Raw genomic sequence first — 18,227 nt, 5'->3', positions numbered from 1 at the left:
AAGTAGAGGATAATATATTATCGTATATCACCTAGCTTCAACAGTATCATTTCACTTTTCTGGTTTCATCTGTGGTCACTGAACTTGAAATTATCATACACAATTTTCACTTCTAGATGTTTTATCTAGTTCTTATTCTCCTATGCTATGGCATTTTAATGTTTATTTTTTTAGAGAGAGAACATGCAGAAGCAGGGTAGGGGAGAGAGGGAGACACAGAATCCAAAGCAGGCCCCAGGCTCTGAACTGTCAGCACAAAGTCCAACAATTGAAAGGATCATGACCTGAGCCAAAAGTTGGATGCCTAACAGACTGAGCCACCCAGTCTTCCCTTCAGGAAACTACTTTTGTATGAATGTGTAGTAATGTCAGAGAAGGTAAAGTCCTAGCTAATTACACAAAGTTTTTTTTTTTCTTCTTCTTCTTCTTAAATGTTTGGAGGGGAGGGTCAGATGGAAAGGGAGACACAGAATCCGAAGACAGGCTCCGGACTCTGAGCTAGCTGTCAGCCCAGAGCCTGATGCGGGGCTCGAGCTCATGAACCACGAGATCATGACCTGAGCTGAAGTAGGATGCTTTAGGGGCACCTGGGTGGCTCAGTCGGTTAAGCCTCCGACTTCGGCTCAGGTCAGATCTCACAGTTGTGGGTTCGAGCCCTGCGTCAGGCTCTGTGCTGACAGCTAGCTCAGAGCCTGGAGCCTGCTTCCAGTTCTGTGTCTCCCTCTCTCTCTGACCCTCCCCCTCTCATGCTCTGTCTCTTCTGTATCAAAAATAAATAAAAGCATTAAAAAAAAAAGTTTTGAAGTAGGATGCTTTAACCAACTGAGCACCCAAGTGCCCCTAACTATGCAAAGTCTTAATACAAGTAACTATCATGTGTGAAACAAAACTACTCAAAACTATAAAGAGAAGTTGGGGAATGTGATTAGTCTGAGAATCTTTAATGGAAATGAATTTTTCCCAAGGACTTGTTTTAGCCTGTAGGCAGAAACAAGCACTGTTGCATGTCTTGATTTCATGAAGTCCTTTTATTCTTTTTTAGAAGTAGGTGAAGTGTAATTTTAGAAAAACACTCACAAATAAAATTCTATTTAGTAAACCAAATTAAAGGGCTATTCAAAACGCCAGATCACAGTTATCTTTTATCATAGAAAAACATTTATTTTGTCAATAGTATCTTCTTCACTGCCAAGACATTTTAACAGGTTTTAAACTCTTTAAAGACTGGCCTTAACAGAGGAACATTTCAGGAGATAAAATGTACTTTTATTTTTAAATAAAATAAGTGGGAAATTAACACTATATTCCTTAATAGTAAGTATGAAGAAAATTAAACAAGTTTAAATTTCTAATTTTATTAAAAGTATAAAACACTGAATTCTAACTTTTTAAACACTTTTTAGAATTAGTCATCGCTTCATGCAGCCAGCATGCTTGCAATATTTCCACATCCTAGTTTTCCAAGGTCTTGAGACCTGAAAAATAAGGTGAAAAACAAATTGCTATTCAAGCCTTTCAACTGATAAAATTCACATAAACAAAACCTGCCATGCTGACCATTTTAAATATACACATTTAAATGTATGTACCATTTAAATATATAAATATTTAGTCATGTGGAATTTAAGAAAAAACAAGCAAAGAAAAAAAACCCAGATTCTTAACTAGAGAACAAACTGATGGCTGTGAGGGGAGGTGACTGGAGAGGTAGGGGAAATGGGTGCTGGGGATTAAGGAGGACACTTGATGAGCACCAGGTGGTTGTGTGTTGAAAATATTCTCCAGAGTGTACTCATATGGCCCCCTGCTGGACACTTAGGTTATTCTTTTCCTACTACAAGTAATGCAGTAGTGCATCTTTACTTACACATGTAGACATATTTATAAAATACATTCCTAAAGTAATTGCTGAAAAGGTGTTATGTATTTATAATTGATACATTATCAAATTGCTCATAGAGCTTCTACCAGTTCATATTTCAGCCAACTCCATTACACTCTTACTGAGATGTCTATACAACTTAAGTGTATTTTTCAACTCAAATTAATACAACTCTCTCTAAATGATATACTAACTGGAATTTAGATAACAAAATCCAAGTGTTAATTTAAATTTTACCTTTATGTAAGTAGGTTGGTACCACTTCAGTATTAGTAATAACCTCTGTACCATTTTCCCTGGGGTTTCCCCAATTTTTCCATTTCTCTTCTCAGTTTATGTGCCTTGTATCTCTCAGCCATTGCTTCAAGTTCCTCTGGGACACTCTGAAACATTAGAAGTGTGTTACTAGGAAAGACATTTTCTTTCAGAGTAAGTAAAAGCTTTTCTTGGAAGTTTAAAAAATATTTAGTATTTGAGAGAGGGACAGAATAGGAGTGGGGGTGGGTAGGGAGGGAGACAGAATCGGAAGCAGGCTCCAGGCTGAGCCGTCAGCACAGAGCCCATGGCAAAGCTTGAACTCACAAACCATGGGATCATGACCTGAGCTGAAGTTGGACAGTTAACCAACTGAGCCTGCCAGGAACCCTATAATAAAAGCTTTTCTCAGTTTGTGGGTTTGAGCCCCATACTGGTTTCTCTGGGCTCTCAGCCCGGAACCTGCTTCTAATCCTGTTCCGTCTCTCTGCCCCTCCCCTGCTTCTGCTCTCAGAAATAAACACTAAACATACTGTTTCAAAAAATAAATGAATAAAACCAGACTGACCTTCATTTAAAAATTCCCATGGCTGTGCTACCACTGCCCTTTGCAGCTGCTTCCCAGTCCCTTAACTGCCGTAACCGGCGCCACTTTCTGTGTTCTTAGCATGGGGCCTGAATGCGGCCCTGCCAGCACAGGCTTCCCTTCCCGCCCCGTCGGCCTCTTCCTCAGGATGATCTCCACTGATGTTCACTACCACGAGATCAGACCCTCCAGCTATACACTATAGTGCCTTGTCATGTGTAATATCTGTTCTTTCCTGATAAACACTAAGCCCCGGTACCTGGCATACACTAAATTATTTGTGCATTAGAAAAGTGATATAGAATTCTGAGTTGTTTATTCTCACCTGCCGGGTTCTTTCCAAAATATTAATTAACTCGCCAGCAATCCTCCAGTCCTTTCTGGTTATCAGAGTAATAGATGTTCCAGTTTTTCTATAAGTAAAATAAAAATAGCAAAACTTTTTCACAAGTCCAAACAAATATGGATTATGCATTAAAAGTTAGCATCAAACAGCAATTTGGAATCTCAATAGTTTGGAGCTGTTCTGTTTTTAGAGAGGAAGAATGTGCATGAAAATGGGGGAGGGGGCAGAGAGAGGAGCAGAGAGAGAATCCCAGGCAGGCTTCATGCTCAGTTTGACCCGGGGATCATGACCTGAGCTGAAACCCAGCACCAGATGCTCAACTGCCTGAACCACCCAGGCGCCTGGTCTCAACCATATTTGCAAGGGATTTGCGAATAGTGCTCTCATTGGGGGAAACACTAGAGTAACCACTGGGTAAAGCTCAGTGTGACACTACAGATACGAAGCAAAGAGTAGATTAAGAAACAGCTGCAGCTAATCAGAGAGGCCTCTGGTTTTATCTGGGACAGGCCAACTGGACAAGAATAAAGCAGCAAGCAGGTGACCCAGACAATTTACAGGCAAGACCACAAAGAACGTTTTTCTAGCTACGAATCAGTTGTGAAGGTAGCTGGCTTCTTCCATAGGTAGAATGTGCTTACCCTGCTCTTCCCGTACGGCCTACTCTATGTACGTATTCTTCAATGTTCCGGGGGAAATCATAATTATAAACGTGTGTGACGTCATGGATATCAAGACCTCGAGACCCCAGATCTGTGGCGATCAGTATTCTTACTTTACCTACGGAGTAAAGCCAAAATATACACTCCAGCATAAGCCAACCCAAGACATGTCAGCAAGGGTATTCTCCCCAATACCTAATTGGGTGAGCCATTACTACCTTTAATATTAAAACACTTAAGACAATGAAAATGGGAAAGGGATATTTGTAGTCTTTTAAAGGCTGGCAAGTCACAACATAATATACATAATAGTTCAGCAAATAGTCCCTATATCATTTGAATCATGTCACAAAGGCATACATCTTTCAGATAAATTAATGACAACACCCCACATTGCAAATTATTGCCTTGATATCCAGGTTTAAATATTAGTTCTTGGAGTTGAGAGCTCTGAAAATCTGAATTAATTATTAATTTGAGAGAGTGTGCACCTAAGCACAGGGAGGGGGCGGAGGGAGAGAATCTGAATTCACGCTCATCACGGAGCCTAATGTGAGGCTTGATCCCACACAGTGGGATTATGACCTGAGCTGAAATCCAGAGTTGGATGTTCCACAGACTGACCCACCCAGGCACCAGCTCTAGCAAGTAGTTTTGTGATCTGCAGGCTGAGGACAGATTTTAGGCTAAATGAAAAGGCGCTGTCCCTCAGCCAAGTGCACATGTTTTGTTTTGTTTTGCTTTAACATACCTGTTTTAAAGTTTCCCAATGCTCTCTCTCGGTCTCTTTGCTCTCTGTTTCCGTGAAGAGACTCCACTGATATACTCTGCAGAGCCAGGTCGCTTGTTAAGTGATCAGCGCTGACGCAAAAGATGAAGTCAGCGATCTTAAGTGCTTATTCTAATACCATTATTAACTCACTAGTTTTACTTCTATTAGCAGAAAACTTAAAACATATTTTAAGACATATATACCCTGTCTGAACTTAGTATACAAATCAACCTATTGTTCAACATGCTTGATGAATTCAATGATAAAAATACTTACACAGCTTTTCTGCTAACAAACACGATGACTTTCTCTTTCTGAGACATGTTCTCTATAAAATCTTGGATATAAGATCGCTTCTCCTCTTCTGTGGTGACAATTATGTTCTGTTTCACAGTACTTACAGCCTAAAGGAGTCAAAGATCAGTACATCAAATTTGATAGGCAGACACTATACACTGGCGTAAAATACATCTACTGCTATCGCTGGTTAGGTTTTAATAAACTGCTAAGGGGGAAAAAAGGCAAATCCTCTCAAAATGACCTGTTTCTACTCAAATATTTATAGCCTAGTCTCTCGCTTCATACTTATTCACCCAAGCCAGAGTTGGAAACCTGAATACCTGGCAGTTAGTTGAAAGCAACTGGTCACCATTATTGGGAAAGAAAGAACCAGAGTGAGGCCCAACTGTCATGAACTTGGGCACAGCTCTTAATCATGGAGGATGATCAGCCTGTGATAAGAGTTTCCATTCAAAGAATATTCTGATACTTTAATGCAAAATCTTAAAATATCAGATACAATTTAACCCAGAGATTTAATAGCATTTAATTAAAAGAATGCCCTATCTAGCTGAACATTTCCATGAATTCTAATGAAATGAGCCTAGGCGATGACCTGTCATTAACATTCATGATTAAAAGACTGATTTTTCAATAATGATTTAAAGGTCAATTTTGATTAAGTGGAAGGCCATAGAACTTTATAAAGGAGATATGAAAGAGATTTTTATGGATTGAATAAGTGCTCATATCTGAACCCATCGACCAATCATAACTTTACCAAAAGAGAACACTAGACACATGCACCTGTGGACCTTGCTCAGGATCTGATTTAAGCAGGATTAAATAAAAATGAGATATCAGAAAAACAGGAAAAAGGACTGGTTGAGCATATTAAAGGTTAAATTTTTAGATGTGAGATTAACAGTACTGTAATTATGTTAAAATTAGTCTAAGATGCATACTGAAGCAGCTAAGATTTCTCTCTATAAGGAGTGAGCCATGCCAAAACACAAAATAAAATTCTCATAAATTACTAATATTTTGGGTTATTAAAAAACAAGCTTACCACCAGGTCCAAAGTGCCAACGTATACAATCATGGGCTCTTTCAAATAGGACTCTGCAAGTCGGCGAACAGCACATGGCCACGTTGCACTGGAAAAAAACCATTAAAAAACATTAAAGTTTTATTATGAACAAAAACTAATTTCCCTAAGAATGCTATGAAACAGATCACCCATGAAAGACAATACTGTTAAATAAGGATTTTCACAGAATGCATACTTCATAAAGGATTGCTCAGCTAGGGTGAAGCTACTAGATGAAACTTTTAAATAAGTTGAATAAACAGGTTTAGAAACCAAAGGTAAAAAAGATTTATGCCTTAAATTCTAATCTAAAATGAGTTTACAGGTTAGTTTTCTCTTGCCCTTTATAAAAAAAACTAAGTTCTTTTTTATCAGCATACATTGCCAGCAGTCAAAAAACCAAGTGCTTTTGGGAAATAAAAGCATTTTAAGTGTGCTGAATGGACATCTAAATTCAAGTGTTTCTTCATCCATATTAAGTAATCAACTTTTGTGCTTTCAACAGTAATTGTAACAAGGGAACCATTAGTAACAAAGGAGGAAATTTCATATGCTTCCAGTTACATACTATTCTTTTTAATGTTAATGACACAAAGGTATAAGTCATGAGAAAATAGTCTCTAGATCACTTTGCATTTATTTTTTTAATGTTTTTATTTCACTTTTGAGAGTGCAAGCAGGGGAGGGGCAGAGAAAGACAGGCACAGAATCTGAAAGAGGCTCCAGGGTCTGAGCTGTCAGCAGCTCCAACCTTTACAAACTGGAAGAGCATGACCTGAGCCAGAGTTGGGCACTTAACCCACTGAGACACGCAGGATCAGTCTTGTCTTGGCAAAAAACTATTCAGTAGGGACAAGTGATTGTTTTCAAAATGTGAGGCCTCTGCTCTGGAAAAACACAATCTCCCCTCCATCAGTTCCCTGTATGTTTTCATACCTGTAACTTACCTGTAGCAAGGAAGTCCAACATCATGATTATACTAAATTTAATTGCTATCCTAAGTGATGACTAATGTCTCTCACCTGAGCATCTCAAGATACTTTCACGTAATTCTCTAAAATACTGTGGGGAATTAAGAATGGAGTCCAGTCCACTGATTTCTATCTTGTCGACTAGCATTAGGCATATACCTACCTGGTCATAATCGTCTGCCTGTCTGGGCGCACGTCTAATAAAATCTTCATTATCTGGGGCTCAAATCCCAAATCTAACATCTTGTCGGCTTCATCTAACACCTGCATTAAAAATGATTGTGGCTACATCAGATATGGGAGGTCACTGCGTATGCTCCCATTAACATAATACTCTAAGGCCATTTTTTCTCTTAAGCTACTATTTTGTTTTAGAAAAATGCCAATTTTTTATTTTGAGAAAAGCCAGTGGGAGTGGGGGAAAGTCCCACCCAGGATCCCTCATCAGTAAGGTGAGATCATGACCTTAGCCAAAATTGAGTGTAAAGAGTCTGATCCTTAGCAGAGCCACCCAGGCACCCTGAAGCCACTATTTTAATTTCTTCAGTACAAGTTAAGTGTGGATCTGCAGTTTTAATGCCCTGTATCCGGCTCTGCTAGCAAGGGAGCCCCTCCCCACTCACTCTGCCTCTCTCAAACTTAAAAACATTACATAATGAATAGTATTCTAAGAGTCTGTTTCAGTAAGAATTCTGTTCTTCCTCCCAGGATCCCAACCCCTCACTCCATGGTTACCAAATAACTTATGCCTCTGAGGTCGACAAAGTTATTCATTTGTAGATCATTCAGTCGTCCAGGCGTTGCTATAATGATATCTACTCCTTTTTTCAATGTTTGTATTTGATCATTTCTATCTCCTCCACCATAGATACAAATACTTAAAAAAAAAAAAAGAGGTACATGTTTAGGCAAAGAATGTCCCATTACAATGCAAAATCCCAAGCAAAGCATTTTGGGTACAAAATAACAAAACCAAGGGTATGTAAGTCAGAAAGTATGTAAGATAACTTCTGGGTAGTATTTGTCCCGTTCCAATAACTAACCACACTCATCACCCCTCCGTGATATGCCCTAAGGAGCCATATTTGCATCACGGGTACTTGAGGTCACTGCCTGGGCTCTGATTTAGAGTGGGGTAATGCCTGACCTGTGTTGAGCCAAATCAGATTCTCTAAATGTGTGTAAAAAACAGTACAATGTATAAAGCTATCAATTATTCAAATGCTGATAGAAGAATGGACAATGAAATTACGTACCTTTTAAGGCCTTTATATGAATACTTTAAACATTCCGCTTGTACTTGAATCGCTAATTCTCTAGTGGGTGTGAGGACTAACATCCCGGGTCTGATCCTTTGTTCTCTAATTCTTTGGAGAGAAAACAATTATTAAAGTAACTGTCTCAGGTCCATACGGTACATCCATTCACTGCTTTCAGAGTTTGTAGCAATGGATGTCATAAGTCATACATTCACCACAAAATACGGAATATAGGAAAATGGCACACCAAAACACCCAAGAGCCCATTACCAGCCTTTTCATTTAACATGGCCAATGCTTTCCTGTGTCAAACTTTCTTTCACAAATTGGACATAATTTAAACATTTTCAGTATTTCACTATTAAGACTACCTAAAAATCCTTTGCCAACTTATAGTCTAAATAGCACAGTTCAAGTGCCTTTCCCTAAGGCTAAGCATACTTTTTGACCAATGCAACAGAGAAACTTTAATTGCATTTTTGATATCCATTATGTATTAAGCCCCTTTGAAGAGAACCCAGCTGTAGTAATTCTTACATAGGTTGGGAATCCAAATGGATGAATCCGGGCATTAAGTAGGACAAGGTCTTCCCTGTTCCAGTTTGGGATACTCCTATAAGATCGAATCCCTGTAGCACTATTGGCCAGGCCTGTGACTGAAACAAATATTAAAAGTGCATCTTGGGGCGTCTGGGTGGCTCAGTCAGTTGAGTGTCGACTTCGGCTCAGGTCATGATCTCGTGGTTCGTGGGTTCGAGTCCCATGTTGGGCTCTGTGCTGACAGCTAGCTCAGAACCGGGAGCCTGCTTCAGATTCTGTGTCTCCCCCTCTCTCTGACCCTCCCCTGCTCACGCTGTCTCTCTCTCAAAAAATAAATAAAACATTTTAAAAAAAGGTTTTAAAAAAATAATAAAATAAAATAAAAGTGCATCTTTTAGTCAAATGCCCCCCAATTCCTTGCCCCAAACTTCTTTCAAAATGTTGAGTGCTGGGCCCTTGTAGTACAGGGTAGTTCACAAGGTATAGTTATTCTCCGGGGATTTAACTTCAAATAATCATACTGTTTGGGGGGGGAAACAGTAAAATATTGGAATTAAAGCATACCTGGATAGGTGTCGGCTTCCTGAAACCTGCCTTTCTAATGTTTTCCATGGCCTCAGGGTAATATTTAAAGGCATCTTCAAATGTACATGTAGGGTTTGGTATCTGACGCTTCTCATCATTTTTCAAGTCATCACACGTTATATTATAATTTTCTTTCCTTTAAGGATAAAGGGAGTATTAGTGGCTTTGGTCACTTTATTCCCGAAGCAAGAAATTTTTCCCAGCATTAGTTTATCCTATCTAGAAATTCAACTGCAACTATAAAACTACAGAAAACAAAGAGGTAAGCCCATCTCTTTCTAAACCAATAGTTAACCAATACTTAACCAATTTCTAACCTGAAACAGAGGAAAAAAGATACATCATATGAATGGGCCAATGAAATTTCATGGAAAGGTGAACTGAGCCTGAAAATCATATGCTTCGTGATTCAAATCAGAGTTGGCAAACAAGACTCTCCAATGTTCATTTACATTTTAATTTATCCTAACAATCCTGTCAATGGGAATTATTCTCATTTGATTAATGATCACTTGTCCAAAGACTGAGTCCTATCATAATCCTAGAATAACTGTTCCTTCTGCTATCCCATAATATCTTAGTTTTATTAAAAACTGATAGAAAACATGTTGCTCTTTGGACCCTTAATTCCAGATAATAAACACTGAAGAACAGAGATGCTGATATTCATGTATCAACTTCTGATTTACTACTTGTAGAAATAATTCTCTTAAAAACTGCTGTCCATATGGAAAACAATTTGACAATAAAATATTATGGAAAAAAAAAAAAAACTGCTGTCCAACACAGCAAGCACTAACCACACGAGAGTCTTCTTAAATTGTAAGTTAAAAACTTAGCTCTTCGATTATACTAGGCACATTTTAAAAATCCAATAGCTATAATATAGTGAGTACTCTTTTGGACCAATACAGTCTTTTTTCCATCTTTGCAGAAAGGTTGGTTTCTTGGATAGCAATGTCCTAAAATAGTTCATGTAGGGGGCGCCTGGCCGGCTCAGTAGGTTACGCATCTGACTTCGGCTCAGGTCATGATCTCAGTTCATGGGTTCGAGCCCCGCATCAGGTTCTGGGCTGACAGCTTGGGGCCTGGAGTCTGCTTCGGATTCTGTGTGTGTGTGTCTCTCTCTCTGCCCCTCCCCTGGTCACACTCACTCTCTCTGTCTCTCAAAAATAAAGTAAAATAAAATAGTTCAGGTAGGATGTAACCACGTTCATTAACACCAAAAATGTAGTCTTCAAATGCAGTAATTTCAAATGTTTGCCTGAGTTAATAATATAACAATAAAAATACTTCGTAAGTAAAACTACTCGCCTCCATATATCTACTTGCTCTTGTGTCATTGAACTTGTTGTTTCTGACTCTATGTAAAAATTTTTCTTAATTGCAGGTAAATCTGGAACAAAGATGAAAATTAAAACTTTGATAAATCAGATTTATATTTCATTCAAATTTATTCAATGTAACAGAAATAAAAAAATATTAAATACACCTTACAGTTTTAGACCATTTGTTGCCAGTCAGTCTTAGGCTAGTCTCTAAGAGATCCTGTTCTGGTTTATCTTTCAATTATATTTTTCATCTGAGAAAAAGAGCCTTAATAAGTTTAATAAAAGAATGCTTTACAAGACAATCATCAACTAACGAAATCTTCTCAAATACAGCAGACTGATTTTTTTTTTGGAAGGTCCATTTTATTTGTTTAGGTATAGAGCATTTCTCATTCCACTTTCTGAGGCTATTTGTTTCCTTTCTTATATGCCTAGCATACTTCCTCCACAAACTTAAATCTTTTCTGGACCCCCATCCAAGATTTCCCTTCCACATACTACTCAGGGTGTCCCTGGTAAGTTAACATGCAGGTGGACTGACTCCTGAAGTAATCATTGTTAATATTTCACTAGTCATGCATTATTTTCTTTAATGTATTTTTTTTAGAGAGAGCTTAAGTAGGGGAGAGGGGGAGAGGTGAAGAAAGAATCATAAGCAGGCTCCACTCAGTGCTGAGCCCATCGCAAATTTAAATGTTGTATTGCTGCCTTGTGATAGCCAAAATTAGTACCTGAATTTAGACTGAAATTTAGTGGATATATGAAACATTACACTCCACATAATTCCAAGTGAGAATCTCATTTAAAATTAAAGCAAATGGAAAAAACCTTACCTCTACAAGAACTATATGCTTTTCTTATTAAATGTTTTCCTCTTTTTATTTTGCCCTTGTCAGCCAGAACACTCCAGAATCCATTTTTGCTCAACCATATCCAACAATGTTAACCACTTGTGGTTGGCATGTTTATTGCCTTCATTGTCCCTTTGGTCCTGGGTATCTTTAAACTCTTGCTATGAGTTACAAAAGTTTAACTTTTCAAACTTACTTTTTTTTCAGAAGAGAAATCATGAAGAAGGGGCAGAGAGACAGTCTGAAACCGGCTCCAGGCTGAGCTGTCCTTGCAGAGCCACATGCGGGACTCTAACCAATGGAGCAGTGAGGTCATGACCTGACCCATAGCCAGATGCTTAACTAGATGAGCCACCCAGTCTCCCCATTTAATTCCCCATTTATAGCACTGATTACAGCATAGAAAACATAGAAACAAACTTTTCCCCAGGGACTAAATATAGCATTTAATGTTGTATCATTTTTCATATTGATTTCATTACTAGAAATAAGACACATTTGTAAGAGGATAAAACCCTCAAGAGGTTGCTGCCCACTGCCCCTACTTCCTCCATCTGATCTACTCAAATGGAATCCACTCTAACCAATAGCACTTAACGACTCAGACCACTGGGGAGGAGGGGCCCGCCATTATTTCTCCACTAAATTTTGCTCATAGGCTGGAGTAAGTTATTCCACCTACACCTTTCTGTACAACTAATTCAATTTTAGGTCATTATATATATCATCTTTTTAATATATGACCTGCTCTTCCCACCTCCAGCCTGTACCGCTCTCCCCCTCTTCCTCTTCTGGTAGTAGCCATGTGCCCCTCCCCCCCACCCCGCCCCCATGTGGGGAGGCAGGGGTTGGAGCAGTTGCCCTTCTTTGCCTCTTGCTGACTGGCTGATTCAGCAAGAGCATCCATATCCTTACTGTGGAGTGGGTTTGGTTCTGGGTGGTGGGGCAGGCCCTGGGGGAGGTAAGGGAGAGGCAGCTCTTCCCTCAGCTGGCTGTCCAGCTGTAGGTCCCCCTCACCCCCTGACTCACAGCTGGGAGAGAAATTACAGCATTATTGTGCCAGCTACCAACCCACTTCCCGTAACCCCCCTTCAGTCACTCTGACCTCTGGCTCTGAACCCTGTTCTGACCAAATCAGGATGGTGGGAGGGGATGCAACCAACCTCCTGTATTTTGTATTGTATGTTTTCTTCAACATGTAATCAATCAGTATCTTGTCAATATAGTCAGCCAATTGATCGAGGAAAAAAAACCCTCAAGGTTAAAAAAAAAAAACACACCAAGAGGTACACCAACACTAACTGTACATGTTAGGATACAGCACTAACCTTCCCATTTTTTCTTTTTCCATTTCAAAGCATCTTCTCGAATCTGATCCCAATCAATCAATGGCTGATTCTTTGTACTATTACCCTCTGTCCTTAAATCTCTTCCAACAGAAGGTTGGAATGCAACAATATCTGTTAAAATATTTATCAAATTAGTTTAAAACAAATCCTGATTTTATAATTACCCTACTTTACTGTTTTGTGTTTAAAAACCAGACAATACGGGTTCCAGGGTGGCTCAGTTGGCTCAGGTCATGAATTCAAGCCCCACCTTGGACTCTGGGCTATCAGCCTGGGATTCTCTCTGCCTTTAGCTGGCTCATGCACACTCTCTCAAAACAAATATAATAAGCTTTAATACATACATACCAGAAAATGCTTTTAAAATATAAAGAGTGGGTTTTAGTACTATAATTCTATGACAATTTGTATGGTTTTGTCAGTTACCAGATTTACGAAATGGAAAATTAGTTTCCCAGAGTTTCCTTCCTAAGAAAGAGGCAATGCTGCCATCAACTTCAGATGCCGTTTCTTTTTACATTCATGTTATTTCTGGAAATGGCTCAATAATGGCTGAGTTTTCTTTTTTTTAAGTAAGCTAGGCCTAACACAGGGCTTAAACTCATGACACCAAGACCAAGTCACATGCTCTACCAACTAAGTCAGCCAGCTGACCATGAGATTTTTTAAAATGCCAAATAACTAGGCAGTTCTCAAAGTTGGTCAAGTTCTAGGGATGAGATCAGAGAATCAGAAGGCCAGGACTAATCCTTCTGCCATTAATAGTGACTGCATTAAGGTCATTTTGTTTCTCACTCATCTGTGGCTAAAAGTAAAACTGCTAGTAGGCTTAACCATAGAAATTAATAAGTGTTTTAATTTGAGGAAAAGAGGTATTCTGGCATTTCAAAGGGAAAAAAATCGTAACAGACAAGATTTAATGACAGCAATCTGAAGCTTTGTTATCAAGAAAAGCATCAGCTATAATGCCTTATAACACTGAATGCATACTTTAAATTTTTAACAAGGCTGTACTAGGCAAATATTACTTACCAATTTTCTGTTTTGAATTATAAATTTCTTGTTCTTTAACAACATTATCTATTGCTGTTTTGGCCTTGGCCTTCATGTCCCTGGTGCCAAATATTCTGACTTGTGACTCTGTATAATCTTTTATTATCTAGAAGCAGGAGAAAACCAGGTGAGACTGAATGAAATCTTTTAACCATGCACCCCCACCAAAAAAAAAAAAAAAAAAAAAAACCACTCAACTTCAAACAGTATAAAAGTTAAGTAAGGCTAGTATTGCTATCAGTATCTGAGTTCTAACTGGAGATATTACAAATCTATCCTGAGACTTACCTCTTCATTGGATGAAAAGAAACAGGACAATCTAAATTTAAAAACTAATGTGACAGGGGTACCTGTGTGGCTCAGTAGGGTTTAAGGTTGGGGATTCTTGATTTCAGCTCAGGTCATGATCTCATGGTTCACTCAGCTCTGTGCTTGACACACAAATAACCTCATTGATTCAACAGAATCTGGAAATTGCTACACCAAATGCTATCTTAGGCTGGTGATTTCCAAAAAGCTTACCATTTGCACTATTTACAGACAACTCTGTGTAAGTTCTTATGTTTATTTTGAGAGAGGGAAGGTGTGCAAGGGGAGAGAGAGGGAGAGAATCTCAAGCAGGCTCCTAATGGTCAGTGCAGAGCTGGATGCAGGAGTCAATTCCACCAACCATGAGATCAGGACCTGAGTGAAAATCAGGAGTCAGATTGTTAGGGGCGCTTGGTCGGCTCAGTTGTGTTAATTTTCCACTTCAGCTCCAGTCATGATCTCAGTCAGTGAGTTGAAGCCCCATGGTGGGCTCTGTGCTGACAGCTCAGAGCTGGGAACCTGCTTTTGATTCTTTCTCTCTTCCCCTTAAAAGGAAAAAAGCTTAAAAAGTCAGGTTACCCTACTGAGCCACTCAGGTCTCCCGTATACGTTCTTGAAAGGAGGCTGAAATGAATGCAGAGAGGATGGAAAGAAACCTTCAGAGAATGGGGGCACAGGTCTTAGACCTCCCTGATGAGCAGGTGTCATGTCAGCTAAGATAGGAAGGAGAGTGTCAGGAGCCCAGCTGTAAGTACTCAAGGAGATGGGGAGGGAGTGAAGGCAAAGGAGGCTAGAGGTGAAAGGAGCCAGATCAAGTGGAGCAAACTACGGAGTCCGGACTCCTTAAGAGCCTGAGATATTATGAGAAGAAGTTTTTATGCAGGAAAAGAAAACATTATGAACACAACTTGTGTTGCCCTGGTCACAGTAGAGCCTAGTGAGGGGGATAAGACTAGAAGTGGGATGGACAGTTCGGGGAGAATGCCCCAAATGATGTGATTCTCTTTGAGAAACACAGGAAATAGAAAGGATTCAGTGACCGACTGTTGCAGGGTAAGGAAAGGCAAGTAATCTGAGATTTCTGGCTTTGGAACTCAGTGAATGATGCTGCTGCTGAGACTGGGAACACAGATGCAGGTCAGGGTTTGAGGGATGGGGTCCAGGAAGCGCATGATGAATATTCTCCAGAGACCTCAACTGTCAGGAGATTATCTCTAAAGATTTTTACCTCCCAAGTGTCACAAAACCTAGACCTGGAAATGGACCACAGTGTGGGACCATTCCTGGCAAAGAATGGCAGCCTGAAGGGCTTTGGCAGCTTTCCTAAACCACAGTATGTTAATAACTAAACAGAAATCAGTTAGAAATGAACTACGCTCTTTGAGGATTTAAGAACAGACCACTTACCTGTATTTTTGTGTTTGTTGTACTTTGTATCTCCTTTATTTTTGACCCACCTCGACCTGTTTTTTAATAAAAGATTTAAAGAAATTTAATCAAAGCCACAACTGGGTATCATCACACCTATGAGAATGGGTATCAAAAATATGGGAAATTAAGTTTTAGTGAGAATGTGGAGGAGAAGAGGGAAGCTTGTGCACTGTTGGTGGGTATGGAGGTTCCTCAAAAAACTAAAAATAAAACTACCCTATGCAATTCCACTCATGGATGTGTACCCAAAGGAAACAAAACTACAATTTCCAAGATATCTATCCTTCCATGTTCATTACAGCATTACTGCATTATTCACAATAGTCATGAGGTGTAAGCAACCTAAATGACTATCAATAGATTACTGAATGAAGAAAAATACGGTATAGAGGCACCTAGGTGGCTTAGTTGGTTGAGTGATGTCACCTCAGGTCCTGATCACAAGATTCATGGGTTTGAGCCCTGAGTCGGACTCTGTGCTGACAGGTTGGAGCCTGGAGGCTGCTTCAGATTCTGTCTCCTTCTCTGCCCCTCCCCCACTAGCACTGTCTATCAAAAGTAAATAAACACTAAAAATTTTAGTATTTAAAAATTTAAAAAGGAAACATGGTATAAACATACTAAAAAAGCTGTTGGCCTTAAAGTAATCCTTTTTTGACATGATTGAACCTTGAGGGGATTAGGCTAAATGAAATAAGCCAATTACAAAAAGCAAAGCAGATAACTTTCTTTGAGGTATCTAATGTAATTATAGAAAAAACTAAGATGGTATCTGCCAGGGTTGGGAAAAGGGGAAAATGGTGAGTTTCTCATTGGGTAGTTGTCATCCAAGATGAAAACATTCCAAAGATCTATCATACAACATTGCTTTTATAGTTAACAGTACTGTACTGCACTCTTACATTTAAGCTTAAATATGGGCTCCAGAGCCAACAGTTAGTGAGTGCTCTCTAGCACAGGGCCTACACTATCACAAGTGCTCAGCAAATGTTCAGTGCGTGATCTTTAGGGTAAACCTAGGGGCTTTCATTTATGGAGCATCACTCTTCAGATCTTTGGGTCTGAGCCTCCTTGAGGAAACAATGAAATCTCTACCTGGTCTATCAATCAGCTCTATTTAATAGTAGCCTGCAAAATGAGGTTTTTTAAAAACAGGTTTATAAAATGGTAAAACAAAATATTAGCTCTCATACCTATTAGGCAAAGTGCTCTAATTTGTCTTCAGTCTTAATGGCCGCAAATGGGACAAATCTCCATTCCTATAGTTTCTTAATGTTTTTCAAAAATGAGTTTCTAAGACTTACGGATATACTAATAAAAAAAGATCCTGGTTTTCAGCAGGTAAATCATACTCAAGTAAAAGAAACTGCGTGAAAAACTTAGCTAATGTTCTGAACAATCCTAATATCCTCCACCTTCTTTAATGGCTCTACATGATGCTAAAAGAAACAGATTACACTCTGGGGCGCCTGGGTGGCTCGGTTGGTTAAGCGTCCAGCTTCAGCTCAGGTCATGATTTCATGGTTCGTGGGTTCGAGCCCTGCATCAGGCTCTGTGCTGACAGCTAGCTCAGAGCCTGGAGCCTGCTTCAGATTCTGGGTCTCCCTCTCTGACCCACCCCTGCTCGCACTGTCTCTTGAAAATAAAAAAAAATAAAATAAAATAAAAATTAAAAAAATTGGACTCAGCACTCCTTTGTTGTTCATTTTGGGTTAAGCTGTGAAAAGGAAGGAACTTTAATTCCAAAGATTTGATCAATCTAAGAGTTTGGTCTCCCAAAGTATCACCTCCACGAAATATCTAAAAGTGCATTAAATTACATCAGTCTAGCATCAGACGGTTATTAGAAATACAGAAAAGGCCTTAATCTCATTAGATGGCAGCTAAACGGAGTTGAAGAAAGCCGGGTGGGGAGGCCCTGGACCCACCCCGCATATCCAATCTTTTACTCACCGATCACAGGGCCGACCCACTCGTTCTTTAACCCGAAGCAGAGCGGCGGTTCCCGGGCACCTGGCACCACAGCCTGCGGATGCCCAGAATACCTACAGCCGCTACCTCCGCCGCTCTTAGGCATCCCCTGACCTCTTCGATTTGGATCCTCTGTCGGCCTCCTTTCTGGAGCCCGGGACACCGCCGAGCTTCGTCTGGACGCAACGACCCACGAGGAGGCGTTGGCGTTTGCATCTTGCCTTAACATAGCTTTTTGAAGACCGAATGCGTCCGACGTCGCTCCTGTTAGGGTCTGCACTACACCTCCGTGCTGTCTGAATACTCTAGAAGGGTAGCCACGCTGGGGCTTCTTAAGAAGCCCGCTCCAGGCTCGCCCCGCCCTTTCCCCCCCCCTCCCCGCCCGCCCCAGCCATGTACCCATTGGTGGACAAGACATTGTGGGCGGGGCCTTCACAATTTGACCAATCCACTTTTCTTTTTTTTATCGTATGAGGGATACTTGAAAGGGTCGATGCTCAGGTTTTAGGTTCGTTCGTTTTCAAGCGTGGAACTTCCAAAGGTTCACTTTGTGCTTTGCCCTATGAAACTCCTAGTCTGGTTGGACTAGGAGTTGAACATTCTGTTGTTCAGGAACGTTTTTTAGCTGGGACTTGTAAACATCAGCCAGTTTTACAACATGACCCAGTACATACATAAAAATTTTGAAACAAAAGATTAAGAAAA

The 18,227-nt window shown here is 39.8% G+C and overlaps 1 protein-coding gene across 1 annotated transcript; it reads right to left on the bottom strand.

The window, feature by feature from the left end:
- Window positions 1-1,138: 1,138 nt before the first annotated feature.
- Window positions 1,139-17,751, bottom strand: DDX43 (DEAD-box helicase 43). Its single transcript, XM_029943187.1, has 17 exons — window positions 17,505-17,751; window positions 15,528-15,583; window positions 13,791-13,917; window positions 12,738-12,869; window positions 10,542-10,623; window positions 9,207-9,363; window positions 8,640-8,758; window positions 8,100-8,210; window positions 7,579-7,720; window positions 7,007-7,107; window positions 5,852-5,939; window positions 4,780-4,907; window positions 4,483-4,592; window positions 3,711-3,849; window positions 3,049-3,136; window positions 2,120-2,265; window positions 1,139-1,475 (listed from the first exon to the last, which is right to left on the bottom strand). The coding sequence occupies exons 1-16, from the start codon at window positions 17,749-17,751 to the stop codon at window positions 2,152-2,154; spliced, it is 1,941 nt and encodes a 646-aa protein (XP_029799047.1). The 3' UTR covers window positions 1,139-1,475; window positions 2,120-2,151.
- Between the last annotated feature and the right edge of the window lie 476 nt (window positions 17,752-18,227).

Source organism: Suricata suricatta, chromosome 7 (assembly GCF_006229205.1).
Source record: "Suricata suricatta isolate VVHF042 chromosome 7, meerkat_22Aug2017_6uvM2_HiC, whole genome shotgun sequence".
In the NCBI taxonomy this organism is placed as follows: Eukaryota; Metazoa; Chordata; class Mammalia; order Carnivora; family Herpestidae; genus Suricata; species Suricata suricatta.
This window is presented reverse-complemented; position numbering and strand designations above follow the sequence as displayed.

Excerpts from the sequence above, each read along its gene's own strand:
- DDX43 (XM_029943187.1), bottom strand. The coding sequence starts at position 17,751 with ATGTTAAGGCAAGATGCAAACGCCAACGCCTCCTCGTGGGTCGTTGCG. Across the intron at positions 15,584-17,504 it reads GTGGGTCGGCCCTGTGATCG|GTCGAGGTGGGTCAAAAATA; the intron begins GTGAGTAAAAGA and ends ATTAAAAAACAG. Across the intron at positions 3,137-3,710 it reads GGCCGTACGGGAAGAGCAGG|AAAAACTGGAACATCTATTA; the intron begins GTAAGCACATTC and ends TTTTACTTATAG.